Source organism: Stigmatopora nigra, chromosome 2, assembly GCF_051989575.1.
Source record: "Stigmatopora nigra isolate UIUO_SnigA chromosome 2, RoL_Snig_1.1, whole genome shotgun sequence".
NCBI classification, from domain to species: Eukaryota; Metazoa; Chordata; class Actinopteri; order Syngnathiformes; family Syngnathidae; genus Stigmatopora; species Stigmatopora nigra.
This window is the reverse complement of record NC_135509.1, coordinates 5052776-5079135: the sequence shown is the minus strand read 5'-3', so window position 1 is coordinate 5079135 and position 26360 is coordinate 5052776. Positions and strand designations below refer to the sequence as shown.

The window sequence follows — 26360 nt, the reverse complement described above, 5'->3', positions numbered from 1 at the left end:
AAATCAGAAATCAACTGAACTGCACATAACACGAATTGCTAAATTAGCTAATTTTAAAGTCTTGTGTCACATTCACAGTTTGTATTTTATTTTCAAATGCCTTGGCAGTGAAAAAATACTTGATCTCAATTTTTTTTCCATTGATGGTCTCTCCCTTCAGAATTAATGATATTCATCAGTTTGTTTACTCCAACAGGAATGTTCATAAAAGAGCAAAATTAATGCCAATTTTTGGAATGCTAGGACATAGTTTAAAGAAGAAGCTATTTTGATGTAGCTAAATTGCAGAAAATGTCATTTTTATGACAATGAAAAAAAATGTACCATCTTTTATTCACACAAATAATTTAAAATAATTCAGGATTTGCCAGAGGCATTATAATAATATGACTCTGATCCTAACTTGGGAAGAAACTGTGCCAATAGATGCCGTTCTAGTTTTAATTTTTTTATTATTCTTCATTTTTGATCCATTTATTTTAACTATAATACATGGTGCGACTTCAATTACACCACTTTCTTATTAAAGTTATCTTTCCCCTGTGATAACTAACTCAGCTCCTGCAAGGACATGCAGAACCCCCAAGGTACAAAAATATTTGGATGAACTTCATTTCCTTTTTTTTGTGTGCCAATATAATCTATTTTGGGGTTTACAATAAGTTTGGCACACACTTCTATCATAAGATTTTCTTCCATGTTTAAAAAAAAGCAATCTTTTGACATTCAGGCTCGAATATTTATGATATCATACAATTTCCATTTGTACATTTCAATTGCCAGTTATGTATAACATACATGTGTGTAGTACAGACATTTGAAGTCTGTTTATGGAGATTTTCATACGCTTATTTCACACTTAGGATGCCAAGAATAATTTGATTAATTTCTCTTTTAAGCGACATCTTCTGCCATGTCGTAAATAATGTACAACACTACCACAGGGAATACATTAGTGTGATCTTACACGGGTGCTGATTCCCTCATGTGTCGGGTTGGAAAACCTGAAAAAAATTGGAAAAAAACCCTTGAACAGTAGCATGTTGAGTTTCCTCTTCTGCTGACCTGTTCTTGCCAGTCTAAATCAGGCTGGTCTGACTCCTAGGGGGATAAAACACCAGGGCAATGCTCACTGAATTCTATTTTAGTGCAATAGAGACACTCTGCAAATGTATTTTTTTTGCTCAATCACACAAATTAAATGTACTTTTCCAACCTTTACTAATGCACAATGTTTACCTAGCTGGAAAAATCAAATAATCTGTCATTCACTGCTCAAGTGAAGATGTCTGGAGCTGAAATCCCAAGAGCGTGCCTATGGCATTTTTCAGGACAGCACACGATCTGCTGGTTGTGATCCAGTCAAGCGACAAAGCTGAATTGTCCATTTCTTTCTGTTAAGCAGCTCATGTAGGGTTAATTTTCAGTATAATAAAGTCTCAAGAGGCTGACAATGGACTAGATAATATCTTTATTTTAAATATAGCCATATGCGTAAGAGGTAGTTTAGAACGTAGCTCGAGATTTTAGATGAGTATAGAAAGATAGCAGCACCTTTTATGCACCAATTTGACTTAAAACCTCAATTGTTGGAATAAAAGACTGTTTTTTTTGTCTTTTTTGATCAGATTTTTTTCATAAATCTCTTGTCCAAGTTCCTCATCACGAATAGCTCTCGCAATGACCCTACCCGCTGTTCCTTCTGCCTGCCATCAACTGATATGGCTGACTTTTGATTATGCAATGGAGTCATAATTAGGAAGATAATGAGAACAGAGATGGCAATTTTGCCTGTAGAATGCCTTCACAAACGTTGCCACCAGGCTGTCAACTCAAGCTAGAATTCCCCTTCATATCCAAAAGTGCTTGCTTAAGCAACCTTTAAGCACATAACAAGTCATCAGACGCTGAACGTTTAAATGCAAACAAGTGCTGAGAACACCTGTCTTTGTTGGTGTACTGTTGATTATCCCGTGCATCTGTCAACACGTGAATAATTTTATGTCTTCTCATAATACAGAAAGGTCCAAGCCTATCTTGAGTACACCCGCACATTTAACATTATGGAACTGTGCACAATCATATAAAGCGAGACCCTCGAGCTGCTCGTTAAAACAGGCAGATGGTTGACTTGAGCGGAATGGGCTTGGGTTGTGTTTGGCTTGCCATCGTCCTAATTGTGGCCTGCTTGCCCAAAAGGATTAGAAAAGCAATACAATGAGTTTGTATATTTTAATAAACAAGAGGATGAGAATAAAGGGATTCTAAGGAAGAGGACATCTGGAGTTAAAATATACAGATTCAGCTGCTTTTTCAGTTGAGGGGAAACAAACAGGTCATTAAACAAAACTGTATGTTTTAGCTGTACATTGGATGAAAAAGTCTTCACTTTTATTGGCTCATGGATATTCATCAATACTGCATCAAATAGAGTATAACCTAGATTGCAAGTCAATTAGGGAGCTTGTTATAAAACTTCGCAACTAGGTATAATACTAGATTTTGTCTCACATTCTAATGTCTCTTTTGTGAGGCAGGTTGGTAAAATAAACAAATATTTTTTTTGCTCAATAGAAGAAATGCTAACTAATCAATTGCTAGGTTGTTTTTTATTCGAAACGCTGGGACTGATGGTATTGTATCTCAGCAAAAAAGTCTCAGACAGGAAGCAAGACAGACACATACTCAGGTTTTATTCCTGTTGCAGACAAATGTACACATCGCTCAAATTGCATCCTGTTAGTAGAGTGTCTGCATTTAAAAGTGTTTACAGTAGATTTATTGAATCTACACACCGGCACGCCGAGTCAGCTCAGTCCATTGGGTTTTTTTGCAGAAAAGACATTGAGGTGCCTCTTGGTGATAATACAGAAAGACTATGAGTAATCAGAATTTAGACATCTCCTTTTATTGTGGGTCACATCAATATTAAGCCATTTTTTTGTTTAAAAGCCAATTTGAAGGAGAACTAAAAGGAATAAAAATATATAAAAAACATTACATATTCACAGACATATTTATGAGCATTGTTTTAGATAGGGAATAGTTTTTTATATCTGTAGTGATCATTGAAATATTGAAATAGAACCAAAATGCTTTATGTTAAGACATGTATTTTTTTAACAAGTTTTCAAGTTGGTGGGTAATGTTGCAAGAGTGAAGTTCACCCATAATTGATGCAGAAAAATGGATGGATGACTCACAATTCCAAATGAAATGATTCAAGCATACTGAAAATGCCTTGGAAATAATTAGTATTCTATTTAAAGTCTTTTTTTAATGGTCAATTGTAGTATATGGCAGCTACTGGCAGCTTCCCGTATTTGGGAAATTTAATTCAAGACAGACACAAGACACAGAAGACATTATAGACCTAGGTAAAAAAACTAAATACCAAAATGCAATAAAAAAAGACTGAAAAGCAACAAAAACACAAAATGAGCAAGAGTGGATTTAGCTACTACCACCAGCTGCCACTTGAGCGGCACCATCTTGGTTGCAGTAGCAAAAACGGATGCAGACACATGAAAAGACATTGTAAATTTGGATAAAACTGCAACCACACCCAGAAAATAGAACAGTAATGCTAACAATAATCATGCCGCACCATCAGTCTCACAAAAAAAAACAGTTGCCTTTGAAACACATTGCGTCCCTTGTCCCATGTGAATGAGGATATATGAGTGTGACTAACTGTGTCAGGGCAATGTGCTGAAATTAGACACCCATCGCTCTCCACACCCGCTGACTTTTTGCTGGCAAATCCACCATCGCTGACATGTGCTCCATTTTGCTGTCATCATTAATTTTAACTACTTTACGTTCCTGCTATTAGCTTTGGAAATATTAGTAGTACCTTTATGGTAATGACGTGAATATCAGCCCAATTCTTTTTAATTCAATTAACAAGGAGTGAAGTGAAGTCTGTTCAAAACCTCGGGTTATTACAATAAGATAATCATAAGGTCAAGGTTATTAGGAGATGTGCTTAAGTATTTAATGAAAATGTAAAATGATGACTTATTTCAAATATCATCATGCTGTATTTGGAAAATGATTTTAAGACCCGTATTGCTTAAAAATATGCACTAGTTTGATAGAAGGGCAGTAATTGATGACTCTGGCAAGCAAATTGTTCAGATAGTGCTGAAATGGTGCCTTCAGGCTAAGCTTTAGGGATTAATAAACAGACATGGGAAAAAATGACAGTTACAATAATCTTACTATAAAAAGTGGGTCATGGGAGGAGGGAAGGCGCTTGAATGGTGCAGGGACTTGTCTGATTACAGTGCAGAGGGCATTTGTGCCCAGTGCCCAAGCTGAAAATTATGTTTGGATTTGAGTTGTGAAAATAGAGCAGGGATTACGCAGAGACCACATGTCCTCAACAGCACATTGGCTTGTTCTGGAGCATGTCACATCAAGAGAAAGGGCTTTATCTGCATCTGGAATTTGTTGTTTGACATGCAAATACAATCCATGCACTAACATATAAGAAAAAAAAAGAGGAAAGGAAGCAATGATTGCTCGTTGATGCGAAGCCATTCATTTGCATCAACATGCTCAAAAAATGAGTGTAATCCGGTTTCCTCCCACAGTCCAAAAATATGCATGGTAGGTTGATTGGACACTCTAAATTGCCCCTAGGTATGGGTGGGAGTGTTCCTCAGGTCCCGAGTCAGCTGGGTTAGGCTCCAGCACCACCCGCGACCTTAATGAGGATAAAGCGGTTCAGAAAATGAGATGAGATGAGATGGGAAAACAGAGTGTACCATCCTTTAGCTCTCCATCATATCCCTTCCCCCTACAGCCACAATTTGTCCTTCCGTCCCTTCAGCAATGTCAACCTTCTTCTGTGTGATGACTTGTAGTAGCCATTTTGGGTCAGGAAAACCAATCATCCAATTGCTGTCATTGTTTTCACTAAATTCTGTTTAAAATGTTTACATGCTGTCACATAGAGGGGGGGGGGGAAATGAATTGAAATAATCTGATAACATTTCAAATCAAATAAAAAGCCTTTATTGTCATTATACAACAGCAGCTTATCAGGAAATTGTTGGTACTATATATCTATATACATGTATACATATTTATATATATTTATAAAAATATATTTACTAATTTTCTTGTTACCTAAAAAATGTATGTCTAAAATGCCTTCCTGTATCTGCATTCTCATCCTCTTGCTGGTTGTTAGTATATAACTACTTTACATTTTGAAGATTCAAAGTCATCTGGACCTTCCTGTCTAAAATGTACATGCTCTCTCCAAGTAGAAGAACAGTTAAATGTGAAATAGTAGGCCATTTTCCTCAAATATTGGTCACAAATCTGTCAACATCTTTGCCAGTGACCATTTTGCCTATGTTGAGATCGCCCCGCCCACCACATGTGTGCCAAGTTAGGACTGATTAGACAGGCTGAGCATGGGAAGTGCATCTGTACACTGTGTGTCTATACAGTTCCTACTTTAAGTATTATTATTAATATTATAAACATGAATTTCAGCTCATCAGACACCATAGCACTGTTTTTATATTCCTTTATTTGTTATGTGTTTATTTTTAAACCCAACATCAACATTTTATGACTGGTATCAGGCACAAACACATTTCTTTAAAAGCACATGGAATCATCCATAGGTGAGTTCCTATTCAATGAACTTTCCACACTTATTATGCTTCTAATGTGTGGCTAATTTTCTACTTTCTGTTATGATCAATAGATTTGTGAGCATCCCCACTGAACAATATCCAAAGAGAGTTGAATTTGTGTCATAAAGAAAAAAAAAAAGGTTGCAATTAATACTGAAACTCTGAAAGGGTCTTATCACATTGCATTTTGGGATGTGGAACAACTCAATGCACCATAAATCCTCATGTGTGGATTTATGAGGCCCCTCGTGTGACCTGGGTGCAGAATATTATGTTATTCTAACAATATTCTATTTTTTATGAGTTCTTTGCCAAATGTCTAATATCAATCTGGTTCCCTTAGCAGATGGGACAGATTAAACTTTTTTTCTCTGCAGCAGATTTTAAATGAAGTAGTCTTTTGATCAGGCATGTCAAGGGGCAATACTTAGCTCTTTACATGAAAACAAATTTTCGAGTGTTGGGGTCTTTTTGAGGTTTTGCATGGTTAACTTACATGCAAAAATGAAAGTGTGTTTCTAATTGAGAACTTTGCTCTCTTCTTTTTATGTTCTGCAAAATCTACAGCAGTCCATAGACCAGGTGAGTCTTACAAAAAACATATTTTAACATATTAACATATTTTAAGTAATGATTTAATTATTTCTCAAATTTATAAAGCATCTCGTTAGAAATTTGTAAAAACACATCTATTGAATTATGCTTCCTGGATCGTATAATTGTGGCAAAATAATTTTAGTGTTCTTTTTAACCTTTTCATGCATGAATTATATAACTCTTATTTTTTTAAAAAGGTACGGATTCTTTGTTATAAAATATATTCTACTTAAATATCTTAATCAAATACAATTAAATATTCCAAAAATTGTAGTACATTAAAAAAAAAATGGATGACATTATTCAAACAAGTGTGGCCCATATTTATTTTCCTAATGAAATGTTATATTAGATTTATTTTTATAAATAGCTTGTAACATCTTGTAAGTTAACTCTTTGCTGCCATTGACGTCAATAGACGTCCAAATCTATTTCAACTGGGAGGCTATCATTCGACTTCTATTGCAGGCACTAAGTATCTTTTAATATATTATTATTAACAGTATTACCTTTTGAATAGCCACTCTCACCCAAGGGTTAAAGAGTAAATTAACAGTAAATCATTCTAATGAATATAAACTGAATTTTTTAGTTCTTGATACATATATCATTATTAGTATGTTCACAAAGAATGAGATAAAAATATAGATGTTCCATTAACATAAATTAGAAAAAACATTTTGCTCATTCTTTTCGTGTAATGCTGTCTAATCTCTATATTAATAAAACAAAAGCTTTCCAATGCACTTTGGGAAGCTTTTAATGTGATAGTCATGTTTTGCCATCCTGCAAAGCATGCATAATGACAATGTGTGTTATTTTGGTGTGCTCTTCTTAATTGTTCTTTCTGACTGCTATTTCTTTTCAAGGCTTCGCACACCTGAAGGCAGAGCAAGGTAGTCTTGTCTTTCTTTATACATCTCACTTAGTTATTTGTCCTCTTCACCTGATATGGTTTTGAGGCATGATTTTACACCATTTGCCTCCACGACCTGTCTGTGTGCATTTGCTGCCATGCTCTTTGCGGGGGTCTTTTTGTGTATTCGCTAGGGGGGGTGGGGGGTGCATGTTATGCATGGTATGATCTCATCTCACCTTAGTCTTACCCAGTTTTCGGTCTATTACATAACTGTGTGCACTGCTCCGTAGCAAACGTGCAAGTGACTAAACTGTTCTTACCTGACCTTTGCTGTGTCACAGCTTAAGAAAAGAGGTAAAAGATTGTGTTGTTGTTAGCCAATGTTTTGACAGAAGGAAGTGATGCTTTCAAACTAGTAATATGTCACTGCTCATGTTATGAGGGATTTCATCTTGATCTCACCCTGTTATTTTTTTCCGTCTCTCAATTATTGCATTTTAAATGTTTACCATATCACTTTATAATGCTATTTGTTTGTGATGGTTCCAAGTTTTTTTTACTGGCATGGGGGATTTTATTATTGAATTAGAAACACATTATATGCATATATTATATTTGAGATGCTAAGAAGTCAGACAGTTTAATTTTTGGCATCGAAGCTAGTTCTTACATTAGAGGATCTGGCTGGCCTCCCAATATTCTTAACCACTAAAGTGGGCCACAGGGGTTGCCATACCAACAGCTAAGACATTATTGTACATGTTACAATCAATATAGCATCCCAATATTTTTTCTCCTCCATATATATTCTAGCAAAGTTTAATGTTGCATTGCCTTCACTGCTGTACATACCTGGGTTTACAAAGGGCTAGATTAAAGTAACTAACAGGATAATTTCTTTGTCATATATATATTTTACCGTTTGCGAGGACAATGTTTCCCAACCAAGGTGTGGGATGATTAAAAACATGACATTACTTATTTTTGCATCACTCAAACCAGAAATTGTTCAGGGTTTGCAGAAAATTAGATTTTGGAATAATTTTAGAGGTTTATGTGATTTCTGCTGATAAAACTTTGCTAAAGGTGACATAGTTTTAAATTCAATTAAAGTCCCTTGACATTTTTTCAATGCAAAAAGTGTGCGGTAGCTCCAAAAAAAATATTGGGAAACATGTCCTCGGGAATGTCAATCCCTACCACATTTTTGCAGTTGATTAATTAAACTGTGATAATCTTGACAATGTGAAGAATCAGACAGTTCAAGATGTTTAACCCTCACCATAATGTCTGCATTTATAGGTTGAATGTTGCCTGCCTGAGAGATGTGTTATCCTTGAAAAATTTGCATGAATACCCTCTTTTATGCTTGCATGTAAAATGAAGGTATTCTGGCTAATGAAAAACTAACTCCACTCTATTATAACTTTCTTGCTGCCTTGCTGTGGTATCCTACCTGGGATGAACTTCTGCTTTGCTTTCTCTCTCCGGACCCCTTCTCTCTGCAATCTATAGGTAGAAACAAAGGTACAGCAGCTCCTATATTTCTTTTATTGCCTTACTGTGTTTCAAGTGTATGTGTATATGTGTATGTGTGTTTGCTTTAGTGGGTCCTCTGCCAATGGTCAATCATTCGTTATGTATGTGTTCATCAGACTTGTACATGTAGTCGTTGGTGCCATATGCATGGCCGAGACTGTGAAAATCAGGGGAACAGACGTTTTCCTGCTAATGAGCGTGTGCATGTGACCACTGTTGCGTGACAGACGAGTGATTGAGCTGAAACTGAAGTGAAGATGGAAAAAAACTATAATGTCAGCACTTCATACTCAAGAGGAAAGCCCTTAATTATTGCCGTTTAATCGAAAATGATGACCGTCGGCTTAAATATGGATCAATCACTGTCGTCGGGAATTATTGAATATTAATGGAAGGGAGGAAATGCATTTAGATGTACCTGAATATTAATATATGAGAGTAGCTTATTTAATGGGGCAGTTTTTTTTTTCTAGACAAAAAGAAGTTGATGAGTGAATTTGATATGACATTTGGTCGCATCTTTGTATTGCAATAGTGCAGTCGTCATTTGTGACTCACTACTTGTTTGTATGTGTCTCCTTGAGATTCGTGGTGAAGAATGGAATTGACCCTTTACTCTGGCTTCAAGCTTTTTTTTTTGTGCATGCCTGGCCTTGTTGTGTGGTTGACATGGTCACGCTAACATAGCACATTGAGGTGTACTGCAGTTGGATGTCAATGCTGACCTACTACTCATGAGCAACACAGAGATAATAGTAAGAATTTCTTCATGCAGTATAGAATGTAAAATGGCCAACCAGACACATTGACCAATATTGTGTTGGTACACAAGGCAGAAGAGGAAAATAAAAACAATCCCTGGGCATTCTAATTTTAGACTATAGTTGTAATTTGACCTACAAATGTCCAAAGATTAGTTTTTTTTGTTTGTTTGTTATGGGAGGTTTGTTTTGTGTTATGAGCCATAAACCATATCATCCTGTCTGAGAATAGTGAGAAAATATTGGAGCTATTAAAATACTATAAAGCCCTAGTAAATGAGCATGGAGTGTGAAGGTCACCTATGTACTTTTAGTTGTTTTAAGTAAGACAAACAAACATGCATGTGAATCATGAGCATTTCTCAAGAAGCTATGGGACTTGGAACTGGACGACTACATGTGGAGTCATTGGTATTAAATATTTATGGAGAAGTTGCTGCAGTGTTAGTGACCATTGGCCACCTCTCTGGCGGGTTCTTTTGCTACAACAAAGGTAAATGATTTTCTCCACTATAATATGCTTAACTTACTGAAATCTTGACATATCTTTTAAGCAGGCTGGTTTACAACAAACTGTAGTAAATGGAAATCGAAGTGTCTTTAAGTGTGCATTTATACTGCATCGCTGACGTTAGAAAATTGAGCAATTCACAGATTTTCCAAAGCAGACGCTCCACTGAGTATAAGGCTATGTTTATTGAATGGTGATAACACAAAATTGATGATTAGTGGCTCATAGAGCACAACACACATCTAGGGCTGTATGCTGTATATGTATGTGACATCTATATGAAGCCTGCCTAAAACCACCTCCATATGGCACATAATAGGTGAAATCCCTTTAAAATCAAACACAAAAACAAACAAAAAGAGTTATTTTAACAGTCTCTCTCAGATCTCACAAAGTAACTCTGATTTTGATTGTCCACGAAGAAGTTTCAAAGCTATATGAGGAGGTGAAAGAGTCTTTACACTTTTGTTGGACACATCAGGAAGAAGCGTGACCCTGAGTATTCCTCGTGTGCCTTATCAGTGAAAGAGGTTGTGTGGGGTTGTCAAGGATGAACAGGTTTTTATTCTGTCCATGCCGCTACACAGCCTACAATCACATTGTCATGTGGGTGTTGTGGTGTTTATATATAGTGGAAGAATTGTATTGTTGCCCCATTCATTGTCTGCTCTCGTGCAACAAGAATGCTTATTAACTTGTTTGGTACAGCTTGGCATTAGGATCTCACTTGTAATTTATTGTTGACGGTCAGCCATACATGAAGACAAGGTGCAAACATGGCAACAGTTCAATTGGTTTAGTCTGCTCAGTTATACAAGGATCTTGTGTCCTGTCCTTTTGAAATACAAAGAAGACTCACAATGTCATCAAGGTTCTGCAGCTTTGCAGAAAGACTGGAGAGAAATATTTACCGGCTTTGTATTACGTAGCGGGATTCAAAGCACCATCTGGTTTGGAATGTGTTGCCTGTACCTTTTGGTAAATGGCAATTAATTGCCAGAAGCTACATCTGAAATTGAGTTCAACTTGTGTGTCCCCTCATTACATGATCAAAAAGGATCTTGGGCTTGTCGGGGTGAAATTGGAAGTTGCTGAAATTGAGGGTGTTGGTCAAATTGATTTTCAGCCAGGGCCAGCTGCTCCTCAAGCAGTGAACAAATACAAGTACATAAATGAAAAGGTCCCTGTAGACCCCTGGATTTTCTTCTTGTTTCTGAAAGAATACACATCTAACCTGAGTGAAACCCTTGACGTTGTTACAAGCCACAATCTAATTTGTTCTGACTCCAGCCTTAAAGGTAAACGTTTACTAGGCCCATTGGTGTGTAAAGTGCTTTGCAATGTTTTATTTATTTATTTGTTTTCAAATGACAATAATCTCCAGTTTTCACATGTTTCCAAGAGGCAATTTTACAAACTGGAAAGGACCTAAACTGCTGCAGCCGTACTATTATCACATGTGTATGCGACTAGCATTTACTACAATTCTTTGAGAAGCTGAAGTTTTAAGATGCCTCTGTTTATGCCAACTTTTCAGTGAAGTTGTGGTCATCACTTTTCAATCTATATTGATTTTTCTCATATTTACTACCATCAGTGCCTCTTACCACTCTGGCATTTATTCTCTTTGGTGCTGTGTCTTTATTCACATTCTTGACCCGTCTCTGTGGTTCCCCCCAGGCATTAAGTTGAGACAGCGCTGTAAGCCAGAATGCACAATTCACCTCATCTGTCATAGATTCACCAGTTACAGCCTGACCATTAGTTGTCCTAACCCCCCCTCTCTATTCCATCTTTCTTTTTTCCTCTCTTCCACTCCTCCCTCGCAGCTCTCTGCTCTTGACCTCCGGGATCAACCGAGCAAGACTGATTCTCATTTTTTCACGGATCATATAGTACGTCAGCCGTTACGCAATAGTGCACGGGAGCGCGCATGAGACGAGGATTGCTTCGACATGCAACCAACATATTTTCCTCTTTATTCGCATTAATGCTGCTTCCTGAAGTGAGAATATTTATAAGTAATGGACAAAAAATTCAGGGGTGTACCACTCAAACATTTCAAGTGTGAAAGGAAAACAATAGTATGACTTGCAATATGCTATACAGTGGTACCTCGAGATACGACCTTAATGCGTTCTGGGACTGAGCTCATATGTGATATACTCAAATGAACGTTTCCCATTGAAATGAATTAAAAACAAATTAATTTGTTACAACCCTCTGAAAAAACACCAAGAACAGGATATTGGAGCTGAAAAACATTTTTACGTCCGCTGTATGCTCGTATATCAAAATTTGTCTTGTATCTCAAGATAAATATTTGCAAAAATGTTTACCCGTAACACAAATTGCTCGTATCTCGGAGCACTCATGTCGAGGCACTGTATTTTAATTTTATTCATCAGTTAGTTATATTAGTGACACCTTTTTGTTTAGGTGACGGCAACATAGCAAATTCTATACTCATAGTATCCAGAAAGAGGACATTTAGTTCAAACACTGAAATACCACCTATTGGTGTAGATATGCCAGAAACCTTCTAAAAAGGATTTATGTGAAGAAGTAGGTTAAGATGTGTCTAGAAGGCTGCACACAAGTGTGTGAGTGCAGACAAGGCTTAGCAAAATGAGGGGAGGGGAGCATGCATGATTGCTTTGCGTGTTGTCATAATGTGGAGAATTGATAGCTGCAGCCATGCATAGATGTTTACACCAGGAAGAAAGTAAACATCACGGCACAAATTGAAGAGATAAATAGCTACTGTGGAACACTACACGCTAGTACTCTTCCTTAAGTCATTTGTTGTACATAGTCTAGGTCAACTCTTCTTATATTCACTAAGCAGCAGAGTCATGTTTTTACCACTGTCTGGGAAATTATGCTATTTGAAGACTAAGTTGAAGCAAGGCATTTTCACTGTCTTCAAGTGTTACGACTGATGCTTCCATTTGAATGTTTTGATATGCCGAATGTAGTTTTTTCCAGGTTTTTTTGTGTCTCAAGCAGTCTCAAGTGCTACAAAATAGTGTGTCATAGTTATAGGAACACAGTACATAAAAATTTACAGACTCAATTCACATATTTTAAGATTAAAAACAGTCCATACATCTGTGGTAGTGAATGAGGTAATTAGCCTCACAACACGATTACAATGTTTGGGAAAACAAAAAGCCTTTCTGCAATTTATTAGGCAATTTGTAACATCAGCCTGTGCTTTAAATGTTATCTTTGGTATTTGGGAGTCATCCTTTGATGACATTTAGCTGCTCTTTAGTTGATGTTTCTGGTTTACGCCTTTGTGCCTCTCTCACGCCAGATTGTTTTGCCTGTCCTTAAAAGCTATTGTCATAAAAGAATCATTCTTGCTTGGCAGGATAGTTGTTTTCTTACTTTTAGGTGATTTGTTAATGTCTACACTGACATGTAGAAGAAAATGTTCTGACAGCATGTCAACTTCAGTGTCATAAAGGACAAATTTGCTGTTACTCTTAGCCACCTAGGACATTTCTGTTACACATTTTAAATATACCCTAATCTCTTGAGAGCTGTCTCTGACGGATAGGCTGGTCTTCATATTTTTAAAAACAAAGACAATACAACATTGTTCTGTCTCCAAATACCATCAAATAAATGATACTGATTACTAAGGATTTTTGTAGGTTCATCAAATTATAACTGAAGTGTTTGGCTAACCCCTTTTAGAATCAGAAGCACACTGGTGGGCGAAGGCCCTTGCTTTTACTGAGCCATTATGTAGATGATATGTAAATGAAGTAATCCGATTAGATTCATGTGATATATTGAGAGACGATACGCAAAATGCACAGCTGCATGTTAAGTTGCATTGTTTAATTTCTGTGAGTAAAATTTGTGTGTAAATGTAAAGTAAAATGTTTGTTGCATTGGGTTTGTCCCGCGTTATATGGAGTGGTCGCCCCACTCACTCTGTAAACTGAGCATGTTCTGTAGTGAATTAAATATTTTCCCAATAATTTACAATTTAGTCAAAATGTGGAGTTTGATCGTTTTAACTTCTGAGAAGTCAGGATTGCTTTCAGCTATGATATGAAATATGAATTCAGTTTCCCCTAGGCAATAATTAGTGTCTTATTTTGTGTGCAACCACATTTTCTCTTTACCAGATTCATGGCCCTCCGCTAAAATATGTATTGATTTTTTTCAACCGTCTTGAATAGTGTTGTACTAGTTAAAAGATGCATTAATGTTAGAGAAAAAATAGACAATTTTAAAATGATAAATCTTGGTCTCATTTTCATAATATCCCCCAAAACTACTATAATAACAAAGACATCTATGATTAAGATTTAACTAACTAACTAATCTATTGGATTATATTACAATTATTTAATCTAAACTGGCCACAATTGAAATAAAGATTGAGTTTATTCGATATAGAGCATAAATTTAACTTAATTTTCCTTTTTTTTGTTCATACGTGTGATGAAAAATACTAAATAGTTTTGTCATTTTATATTAATTATCTTCGAAGAACACAAAATATGTATTAACCCCACTGGCTAACTCACTAACTGACTTCCTTTGAGGGACATACAAAGCAATTTGATAGCATTTGATCATCTTCCTTTTGGCAACGGGCTTGAGTGTTGAGTATGTGTGTGTGTTTGCGTTGTTCTGATTGATCTACACTGCTGTACTGACAAAGTCAGAAGCAAGCATAAGGCAGTAATTAGCCTTGTAAATTGTACTATTGGGTTACTCTGAAATCGGTGAGTCAACACAATCTCTTGCTTAAATGTGATTTGACCCTACAGCTTCGATAATGACAGGTGGGAGCTTTTCATGTTTGCTTCAAATTAATTGATTAAAGCATAGCTTTAGGGAGTGGATTAAAGTCTTATTATTAAAATCTTATTATGGATACATGTTTTGCATGTGGAAGTCAAGTTCAATATTTTTGGATTCCTGACACTATATTATTAAATGTTACATTTCTCAAGAGAATATAGCATTAAAGTATGCCTTTAAAATCAGCATTTTTAATATTTGTGATACTCTATAATGATATATTATAATATATAACCATTTAGTTTAAACATAAACACAATATGCAACTATATATTAAGTATCAATGATATACAACTAATTTTACTAAAAAAGTGCGCTGCTAAATCTGTCAAATAGTCTTGCTTTTACAGAGCATTGTTGTCGTTAAGATGAAGTTTAGTGCCTGCTTTAATGTGAAAGGTCTTTACTGGTATCTCTATTGTAACTGTCTAGTTAAAACATGATATCCAGCATATACTTGCAATGTGAATGTTAGATAAAACCACTAAAGACTTATTCTTCAGCATAATCAATACACTTTTGGACATGAAGCCTATTATTCAGCCAAGCATAAAGTAGGCCAATAGCAATGGATAATGGAACTTATGGCGTTTACTTGGGTAAGCAAGAAAGGGTTGTGTCTGGGAAATGAATGAGATAAAACAAGTATGTAGACCACTATTCGGGGATTATATTGGTCATACTACTACATGACACGTCCATTGAGAAAATACATTCTGACCTTTGTGCCCTGTGATTGGCTGGCCACTATTTCAGGATGTACCCCGCTTCTGGCCTGAAGTCAGCACCCCACACGAGTATAGCGAGGATGAGGCAGTTCAGAAAAGGAGATGAGACATTCTTGACCTCTCGTTGACACGATGTGTTAATATTGTATGCATGTGTGGATCCGATCATCTGTGTCTTTGAACATGAATGTTACATTTTTTAGATGTTTTCCCAGAGCTGGCTATATAACTCTATTTGCTTCCAGTCTGTCATCTTTTATTGAACTTAAATGATATACATAAGCATCAGTCCAGTATCTTGTTTTTGTTATTTTTTATTTATTTTATTTTTTGAGCACACTTTATTTTTGATGTCTAGCTGCAGTTAGAATGGCTGGTTACTGCAAAGGCTTGGACAGCCGCAGGCACAGGAAATGCTTCCTTCTGTATATATAGTGGCCTACATGCCACTTACTCTTCAGGGAGACTATCAGCAGGAAATTTCCAAGAATGATGGAGCTTGTCTTGTGAAGAAGAGTATGCTAGCTACTACGACAGATATTGCCACAATTTCTTCTTGTTTTTCGTCTTCTCTTTCCCTATCATTCTTCCTCTTATCGGTGGATTTGCTGCCCATTTGCATTGGTTCCACTGCAATTTCACCCACAAATATTTTGGATAGGTAAAAATAATGTATGTGAATCAGGTTTGAATTGATCTGTGTTACAAAATTAACAATATCCTATGAGTGATTTCTATCTTTTAAATATAGTATTGTCCATGATTTTGTTCTCGAGTATTATCTATAAAAAAATAGTTGTTGTACAACACAGATACACAAACTAGAATAACTTGGCAGTTGATGTCATGGACAAAGAATGCCATTAATAGTTTTATACATTTTAAATTTGTACATTATACATTTTTTTAGAGGTTGTTTTTGTTTAGAAAGCTTGGGAAATTTGCCAAATGCAGACATGTCTAATACAACTACTTTCCCCTTAAAAAAATAAAACAAATAGTTTTCAGTATTTCATAACTGGTCCTTGCTGTGCTCAAAGAATGCTTCTACAGTCCTTATAGTCTGCAGCATTTGCTAAAAAATACTATACACGGCAGGGACACTCTGTCAAACTACATTGGTTTGAAGTGGTCACCCAAGTTTGCATAAACAAGCCTCTGCATCCATATATTTCCCTGAATGTCAACGGTCAGGCACATTACCATTTCTTACATGCTTATTCCTTTTCCAGTTTGCTTAAAATAAAGATTTTTTTCCCCCAAATATAAGGAAATTCAGAATAACGACAAGTAGCAAGTGCAATGATTTTTCCTAAGCTGTACATAATCACTCAAGGACGATTTGTAGTGTTTTGTTTCAAATGATTGATCTACATACGCTGTAAAGTTCATAGCTTTCATGAATCTATAATGTCATGACTTCAGTCCCTTAGTACCCATTCCAATTCATTTTCCTCCAGGTTAGGGCACACACACACACATGTTGTAGATTCAACTGAATTTATTGAAGTGTTTGCAGTTGAATCTACAACTGAGTGGAGTCCAATATTAAGCTTTACCGATTTCCTGCAGCCATTTTTATGATGAAATATGAAGTCTTTAAAAGGCTGGTAAAAAAATCAGTATTTTCCTTCATCCTTGTTGTCTCTGCAAGAAACCTTCCTTGCCTCTGCACACCGTCTCTGCATGTAATTGAGTCATTTTCTCTTCAAACTCAACTGTTTCAAGGTCACCTTACTATTATTTCAGCTTCCATGTTTTCTCTCCATGTAATCAATGCATTTAACACAACAAAATGCCTCATCTGTGATAGTGGGACATCTTCCTTCACTTAGAATACGTTGTTTCGCTGCTGGAAATGTCAGCACGCATGCAAGACTGACTGTAATGATTGCGCCACATGAATCACCTTACCTTATGTCTCTGATTCTTTGTGGGTTTCAGAGCTATTAATACTCAGTTAGAATAACTCCTCCGCTCCTCTCTAACTCGACACTCAATGTAATAATCTTTATTTCTATTGATTAGAGCTTCATAACCGTGTGGAGTGTTGAATTGAAACGGTTTTAATTACATACCACATGGCAATAAACGTTTCTATCTATTTAGGACAGCCACTCCTAGAGAGAGTAGCAATAGTAGGAAGATATTATTCATTTCTTGAGAATCTGTTTTGTCAATCTGTAGATTGATGAACATATTGGCTTAGTGCAAGGTCAATTGTATAACAATGTTATTTTAAGAAGGCTGTTTGCTTTTGTGTTATGACCAATTTTGAAGGGTTTGTTTGGAATAGATGCAAAAGTATTATTACAAGAACTGCTACATTAATAGCTATAAAGGAATAAGTGTTATATGTAAATGTGTTTAAAAAAAATCGCTATTTTTTGAGAGATGCATGATAGCAAGGTAGCCCATACGACATCTTAGAAAGCTTTCAATTCAAAATGTTAAGACTGACTTGTTGAAAAAGTAGTTGGATTTTTTGGGGGTACATTGTTCTACCTGAACTTCTTCATATTTTGGCCAAAGGCTAAGTATATATCTTGCATTTGGCCCCTTTCTTATATTTGTACGCTTTTGTGACTGCCCTCACTCTACTATCAGTGCATGGATTTTGAAAGGCCGTTCATTTTGATTCAAGCCTGCCAGGTTTTGTTAGACAACTAAATAAAGCATGTGTGAACACATAACATCAATTTAAAGGAAGGTAAATGTGTTTGGAATGGCAAAAATGGATGGTGCGATGCTACATTTTCAGATCGGTTTGATCAAAGTGACAGTTCATGAGTTTAATTACTCGACTGAGATTCTTTTTAATGAGGAGAGGAAATGTATGATTTTTGAGAATTGAACCTAATTAGTTTGGGTAGAAAATGAATATTCCCAACGGTTGGGGAATGATTTGTACCATGTAAACTTAGCTGTCATTTTAAATTGTAATTTTCATTCATTATCTGTATTGCTTACCCCAGCTAACTATGGGCACCAGGTGGGGTTTAAAGTTTAGTGTTCAACTAACTTACCCTCCATGTTTTTGGGATGTGGGAGGAACCCGGAGTACCTGCAAAAGAAGCCTAAATTACAATATTGATCACATTTCGTTAATCTTCAGGCATTTTCAAAGAAGTAAAATGCATTTCACTGATACTTTAGTCAAACTTTCTTACTTTTACGGATCGGGCTATTACTCATGTGATGTTTTTTTTCCCTGCTGGTCAACAAAATTAAATTACTCGATTGATATCTTTGTTCTTTCGACAGCTATGCTAAATGGATTCAAATGGTCCCTAAGCGCTAAATGGTGGGAAAATGCAGAGCTTATTTTTCATGCTTTGCCTTCGTGATTAATTGGTAACTGTGTGTACCAGACGGCACATAGGCTCCGATCAGAAATAAAAATATGCAGCCACCCAAAAGGCACTGCTGGAAAACAGTTTATTTCATCCCAACTCTCGACAGAGCACTTAAGAGATAGCGAGAGAGAGAAAGAGATTAAAAAAAAGAAGCAACTGTTGAAACTAAAAGGGTTAGACATTATAAATGTTAGGCATCATACAACATAAATTATAATATTACTAACTACAACATTAAACACATAAATTATCATTATTTACAAATTAAAGTATACCCAATTTATCTTTACATGTACCGATAGTCGGCTGGCGACAGCTTCTCTGGCTCAGGATAGTTTCCAGCACCCCCTGTGAACCTAGTGAGGATAAAGCGGTTCAGAAAATGAATGAATGTACCCATAGCCGCTATGAATTGCTACGGGTGTGAAATTATGAACCTAAAACGTTCTGTTTCATGGATGCCAGAACTGATTGGGGAGGAAAATGTAAACATGCTGTGGACCTTGCCAAGCTCTAATAGCACACCTTTTTGTCCCACTGTTTGGGAGCTATGCATTAGAGTCCAGAACTTTGACAGGGCAAGAAACACTTTTTCCTGAATTGAAAATAACACAGACATTCATCAATCCAGTACTCGGGATACAAAAGCTTAAACAAGATGTACATTGATACATTCAGAAGGGACATCATCGCTTGGACAACATGATTGTGTGCCCCTCCGAGGACCTAAAAGGTGTACGAATACCAGGCGGGTGCAAGTGAGCTGACAGCTGAAAGAGTGTTTGGGACCCTCGTGAGCTGAGTGCTCCTGTCAGAATTGTGTTTTACATGCATTAAGGATGAGAGGCACTTGTCCTGATCTCATTCGTCCCGCTCACTTCACCGTCCCCCTGTACTCCCTCTTCTTTGGTCTTGTGACTGATTTGGCTCATTAAGATCAGGAGAAGGAGAATTAATTACTGTCATTAAGTAAGCCATGCTGTTCCCCTCTTTCAGCCGCTCCAGTGGCTGGCCAGTGGAGTGTGAACAGCTGGCAGGGCAATGAGAATCGAACATGTGAGATGGAGGGGAGGGGATTTAGAAAAGCAGTGTGTCATAAGGGAAAGATAGCTGAGAAGAGGGGAAAAGATCCCTGAAAAAAAAAAAGACTATGCCATCCCATGTGAGTCAAGAGAAAGCAAATAAAATGGAGATTGAGTAGTCACACAGAGTAAAATGGAGGCCTGATGCCAAAGGGGGAAACAAGAGGATGAGGGGCAGTCGCAGAGAGGAGGGACTTGAGCAGGATTTTTGTTTTTTGGCTGGGCTGCATGCTAATGCGCCTGAGCGTATTGTTCAGCTCAGGGAGCTGGAAAAATATATATAATCCAGGTCAGGGGGAGGAGAAAGAGATGAAGGCAGTGCATAAAAGAGGAAGAGGTCAGAGACTTTAGGAGATAAGAATGCAAGAAGGAGAAAGAAAAAGTTATCATTCTGCATAATGACCACCAGACCTCCATTTTTCCACTCTTCCAATTCTTTGTATACATTATAATAAATATCAGGTGATGAATGTGTTTGCTTGAAATGCCACCTGCAAAAGTTTTTCTTGGTCTCATTTAAGTCCCCAGCTGTGGCCCCAACTAAGTGTGTATTATTTGTGTACTTGTGGTTTTTAACTCTCGAGGAAAATGCTTGAATCCACAAGGCCCCAAGGCAGAGCAACTCAAGAACATCCCTTGCAATTGAAGTGACCCGATTTGTCGATGCTTGCTCTTGCTATGACTTCGAGTGGCATTTCATTTAGCTCCCATCATTCGTCTTTACTGTTCTAGAAAGGGAGTCTTAGACCTTTGGGTTTTATAGGTGCAAGGCTTGGCGTTCTTCTGTTTTCCATCATTTTATTTCACTACTCTGCCCCCTCGATTTGCCCTATGCACAAACCCAGTGAAATATTTATTCACATAAAATTTTTAATACTGTTGACGAGAAGACCTCAAGTTATTCAACTCTACCTTCTGAGTCGCTCACTTTTCTATATGTACGGTGTGTCGTGTGGAGTTCTATTCACTTACACGGATGAGCATTTTGGAAGTAGATGTGAGTCAGCATACAAATATCTGCAGGCCAAAAGCCTTAATGCCCTCCAAGTGTTGACGCTTCAAGACCAGCTGATGTTGACAGCCACACGTACAGACAAGGTCTATTTGGGAGGGACACTACCTTTGACACAGCTGTGTTTTTGTTTTGGTTTACCACCTGAGCCATACTTGGGTGTTTAACATACCTGAATTAAGATGTAGTGAATACATTCTTTGTCCTCTTACTACATTACGTCACAATGCCTTTCTGCTACATTTTGGGCTCGTATAAACCTTCATTCAGTTCTGTTTACTTTCATATATGTAGGCTAGCATGGCCTTGAAAAAAATCACACTGACGAGGTTTCATACTGTACGTTATACTGGGTGAAAGGCATGTTGAGATTTTATTTGCCAAAGTAGACTGCAGTCATACACATTAACATAAAGTTCCCCAAAAACCTGATTAAGTATTTTGTAATACCATTATTCTTGGGATAATATGAATATATTGTCCATTGTTCAATTTGAATCATGTATAGATTGCAATGTAATTAAGTACAAACATTTAGTGGTCACTGCTATTGCCTCTCCTAATTCTTGAGTACACATCACATCACTTGTATCACCGCAACCAGATCTTAGTAGAGTGAGAGATGTAAAATGAGAAAGAGACAGTCGAGCAAAACCTGAGAAGCGACAAGAGAAAACAAAGGAGAGGAAAGCTCCGCAGAGAAATGAAAAATGATCCCAGGAAGCTAGAAAAGAGATCATAGATGCTAATTTTAATGCTCATACATTACAAAGTGGTGTTAAAAGGCTAGAATGTATAAAAAACATTAAACTGGTGGGACAAAAAAGGATTTCATGTAATGCAAATAATGTCTTGTTCTGAATTGTTAGAATTCAAAACATACAAAGCAAGTTTAAAAACTCTACAAACCTTAACACCACCACATGAAAAATATACATATCCATATGAAATTGTTATAACTCTTACCCTAAAATCACACACAGCTAAAAAGACAAAATGACTGTCATTTACTGCAGTATGTTCATCATCTACTCATTCTACAGTGACGAAAAAAAAAGAAGAAAAACTCCAGACAGAGTAATTGGCATGTCTAATCCAACAGGCCTTTATGATAATCATCTCTGTGACAGTATTATTCTCTCTTGCAGTGAGTGTATGGCCATCAGAAATCGTTAAAAAGCCATTATGTGTCTTTGTGGTGTACTTTTAATACAAATTGTCTTTGACACATATAAATCAAATGGATGATGAGATGAGCTCAGATGAATTTTCCATTTGGCTTTTGTGTTTAACAGGCTCTGTTCTATTTTTTTTTATTCCTGGCTATTAAATTTAACCAGAAAAGAAAGAAAAATGCACATTTACTTGTCTTAAAACATCACATTTTATTATGTAGAAAAAGACACGGTTTGTATTCGGACTTCCTACAGCACATATAATTTATAATTTGGAAAATTGCATTCTAAATTGGCGGCCCAGTCACTAACTATGTAGAGTTTGCATGTTCTCCCAGGGCTTGCGTGGGTTTTCTCCAGGTACTCCTGTTTCCTCCTATTACCACAAAACATCCTTCGTAGGATGGTTGAACACTGAATTGCCCCTAGATAGTATGAGTGTGAGGAATGAACGGTTGTCTGTCTCCTTATGCTTTACAATTTTTGACACAAGTACTGAAATGGAAATGTCTGCAAGATTGAATTCAAAAGAGATATTAATTAAATAGCCTTTGTTCTCTTTAACTGACTCGCGACTAGTTGAAGCGTTAGTTCGCTTTTGGCCTGAAGTCAGCTGTGATAAAGGGACCTACCTTGAACAGAATAAGCAGTGTTGAAAATGGACAGATGCAAAGATGGATGGTTACATATGTATGTACGTAGATCAACCTTGCGTACTGGATCAAAAGATGTCTGTTCTTGTAAGAGGATAAGCAGCAGTCGTTTTTTTGCAGTGAATGCAGAATTTCTTTTCTTTTCATCGCCATTGTTCGGGTATGGCCCTGTTGTTGTTGCCTGTGTAAGCTACTATGATTGTGATTGCGCTTTTCTAGTCTTTGATGTGTAATGAAGTGCAATGTTTAAAAGCATAAGCACATTTCAGCTTCTCAAATATTTGGTATAATTTGTCACACACTAGGAGGTCTTTGGCCCGACCAACTGTGAGCTAACGTCTAATAACAAATGTGACTTTTGCTATCAGCAGCTTCAAACCCTGCTTTGATAATTAGTTTTAATCATTTATTGTTACAATTTCGACTATGTGGTACACCTGCTGTGATTTTTGTTGTCAAACTCATCAGGAATAACATGGCATTTCGCAAACCTCACCCAGATGCTCTGAGCCATCATAGTCACAGTAGCCTCATCATCCCTCACCCATTTTAAGTTTACTTTCCTAAGTTTTATTCCCTTTTTAAGTGTCTCTCTGACCCAACTCTAGCAAGTCCTGAATTTTTTCCATTCAAAAACATGTCTTAGAAGAATTTCCCCGTAAACATCCGTCTCCGCTTCTCAAAGAAAAACAGCGAGGAGAAGAAATAATGCCAGACCTTTTTAAAATTCATTTATCTGCATTGTTTACTGTCATGTGGGAATGAAAGCTGCTCTCCCATGTGTGTTGTGTTGTATTTTTTCAGGAAAACGTAACAATTTAGAAAGAATTTTGTCATGGCTCTTGTCTGTGAAGAACAAAGCCGTTTATCTTTTCACATCTCCCTCATCTCCGCCAGCAGCCACTCAACTGGCTTCCATATCTACTTACCTTGCTGAGTCTCCCCGCAGCAAAAAATAGCTGTGCACTCAGCTTGTGTAAAGGAGCATCTTTTGTCGATGCACTGAATACTTTAATCTCTCTTTCATGAGCAGTGGTGAACAAATTAACATACAGGGCAGGCTGTGTGGCCAAGCAGCCAATTATTAAAGAGATGGTAATATAGCATTTCAAGAACTCTACAGCACTCTTCTGACAATACCATTCATATTTGCATATATTTTATTTATTTGATAGGAGCATTATTGAACCAGAAGCGTCAAATACTATATTATCATGACCATAAGGTGCAGTGGATTATAAAGGCGCTGTCTCAGTTGTGGGGGCAATTTGTGTTTTTTTTAAACCAACACAGGACGCTTCGAGTTATTGGGCGCATCATTAAGCCAGTAGGTACGCACACTAAATGCTAAACTTGCATGCAAGCTGGCGTATGTTTTTAAAAAGGTAGCTGGAGCATAAATGCATTTGGTTGTCCTTTATTGTAGCAATGTATAGTGTATTTGTGTTAACTCGAGGTTTAACATGTAGAAATCCGTCAGTCCTCATCTTCTGTATCTGACATGAAGAGTCCGGCCAATCCGCTGCCGGACTTCCTGGATTCCATTTCACAGTTCTAGCACAGCACTGCCAGGACTGTTAGGTATCCATAATCTATTCACGGCTGCTTACTTGGCTCGGGTTGCTCATCCCCTTAGCAACTAATGGCCAAACAGCAGTGGATTGCAAACACTCATCACAATGCTTTTCCGTCAAATAAAATCGCCATCTTTCCCTTTCTCATTTTCCTGCTGTCTCTCTTTCTCTCGCTACCTCTCCTTCTGGGCTTGTTTTTCTACTACAGGTCTAACTAAAAAAAGCGGCCCCAGTGGCACACCCAGAAATCCATCTAGTCAGTTAAGATGCGATTACGTCAAAGTCACACCGATATCCATGGATTTTTTCATTTAGTACACACATAAGGTGCTTCACCTAAGAAGATGCCCCGTCCATTTCAAAGCAAATTTTTACTTTTGAATTCACCATATAGTTGTGAAAATACGGTAGACCTAAACAAGTCATTATACAGCAATCATTTATATTCACAGTCCCTAGGCAGGTAACAGAAAGACAACTAAACATAGGAACTTTGAGGTTAGAAAAAAACACAGCACAGTACTATTCTATCTATTAAAGAATGAGTACATAAAAAAGTGGGTTTTTGCTCTACTGCATTACCAACTGTTTTTATTTCTATGAGCATCAACTCGCTCTGATTTGCCCAGATTTATCAGAAACAGTCATCAAAGCAAACATATTTGCCTCAAGTCATTCTGAGTCAGATCATGCAGAGTCACACTTAAAAAAAAAAAAAAGGGACTGGGCAAAAAAGCCAAAATGGCCTTTTTGCAGAAACTGGTTGACATTAATTGCGTCATGCACTAGAGCACTTTGTGTGTCTCTTTTCTGCTCTATTAAAGCTTTCAAATATTCTGGGGATTATTTTGTGCATTTATTTTTGAAAAAAAATATTTTAGGATGAACGAGGAATACTGGAAAATGAGATGAGCACAAGAAGTGTTATTGTGGGGGAATTAGTGGGCCTCTAAAATTAATTTCAACCTCCAACCAACACTGGGTGGCCCTAGTTATAGGTGTAATGGAAACACATTGTCTACCTAAAGTACACAACAAAAGCAAGCAGTGATTTACCTCAAGCAAATTGGTTTTGTAAAGATAAACACGGCAAGCAAACAAATATCAGTCTTTTCTTTGCTCCCAAGTTGTCGAGGAGTTTATCTTTCAAGGGCAGCTGGTGGGCTGGGCAGTGGGTTGGAACAAGTGTCTTCGTGATTGTCTAGTGCAGCTGTACTGCCTCCTCTTTGGCACGCCTTCAAAGAGGCAATGATTAGACCTTGCCTCTAATGCTCACGTAGTGACTGATACAAAGTCCCAATCTATATACTGTAAGCCATGCGTAGGAATGTGTTTTTGCAGATACATGCTTTTCTCTCACCTCACTTGCTTTATTTTTATTAGGCAGTGCACAGCTTGTTGAACAATATACAGTGACTGTTCACTTATCACTCAATGCTCTGAATCACACAAATGTAAAAAAAATTGTCCTAATTTTACCAAAAGTCAAATTCTTCAACTAAAGACATCTGGATATGATGCTGAGTACCCACCTGCATGGAATGTCTTTGGTCCACCATTGCAATTTGGTAAAATACGGCAGTAAACAATCACGGAGCTCCAGCTTGGGGCACTTGTGTTCATATTTATATGGTTCATCCAACTACAAGCGTTTGCTGGACATCTGGCGAATCAGAGGCTATTGATGCAACATGGTTTCTTAGTGTAAATATCTGCTAACCAAACACAATTTTCCTTTATGAGTACAAATAGGACTGTGAATTCTGCTTGGGTAGCCCGGTGGTAGAGTGTTTAGCATGTTGGCCCCATGGTTCTGAGATTGAGGATTCAAACCCAGGTCCTGACCTTCCTGTGGAGAGTTTGCATGTGTAAGAATGAATGCTTGTCTGTCTTCTTGAGACCAATTGTCTTGCCAACAAATCAGGATGTCCCCATGCTGGTGGCCATAGTTAGATCGGATAGTCTCTAACACCCACCATGGTACGTAAAATGAATGAATGAATGCATTTCAGCTTTGGCCCCAAAC

General features: G+C 37.1%; 1 protein-coding gene across 21 annotated transcripts in view; it reads left to right on the top strand.

The window, feature by feature from the left end:
• LOC144181547 (neurexin-3b-like) overlaps positions 1-26360 on the top strand; it is a 166655-nt gene that overhangs the window by 5065 nt on the left and 135230 nt on the right. For 12 of the 21 annotated variants that reach the window (XM_077710185.1, XM_077710171.1, XM_077710184.1 and 9 more), the window contains exons 3-4: positions 6225-6239; positions 7124-7150. In XM_077710185.1, the coding sequence (XP_077566311.1) occupies positions 6225-6239; positions 7124-7150 (42 nt within the window). Of the gene's footprint in view, positions 1-6224; positions 6240-7123; positions 7151-8628; positions 8641-26360 lie in introns of all 21 variants that reach the window. The other 9 variants (XM_077710113.1, XM_077710126.1, XM_077710182.1 and 6 more) reach the window with 1 other exon arrangement.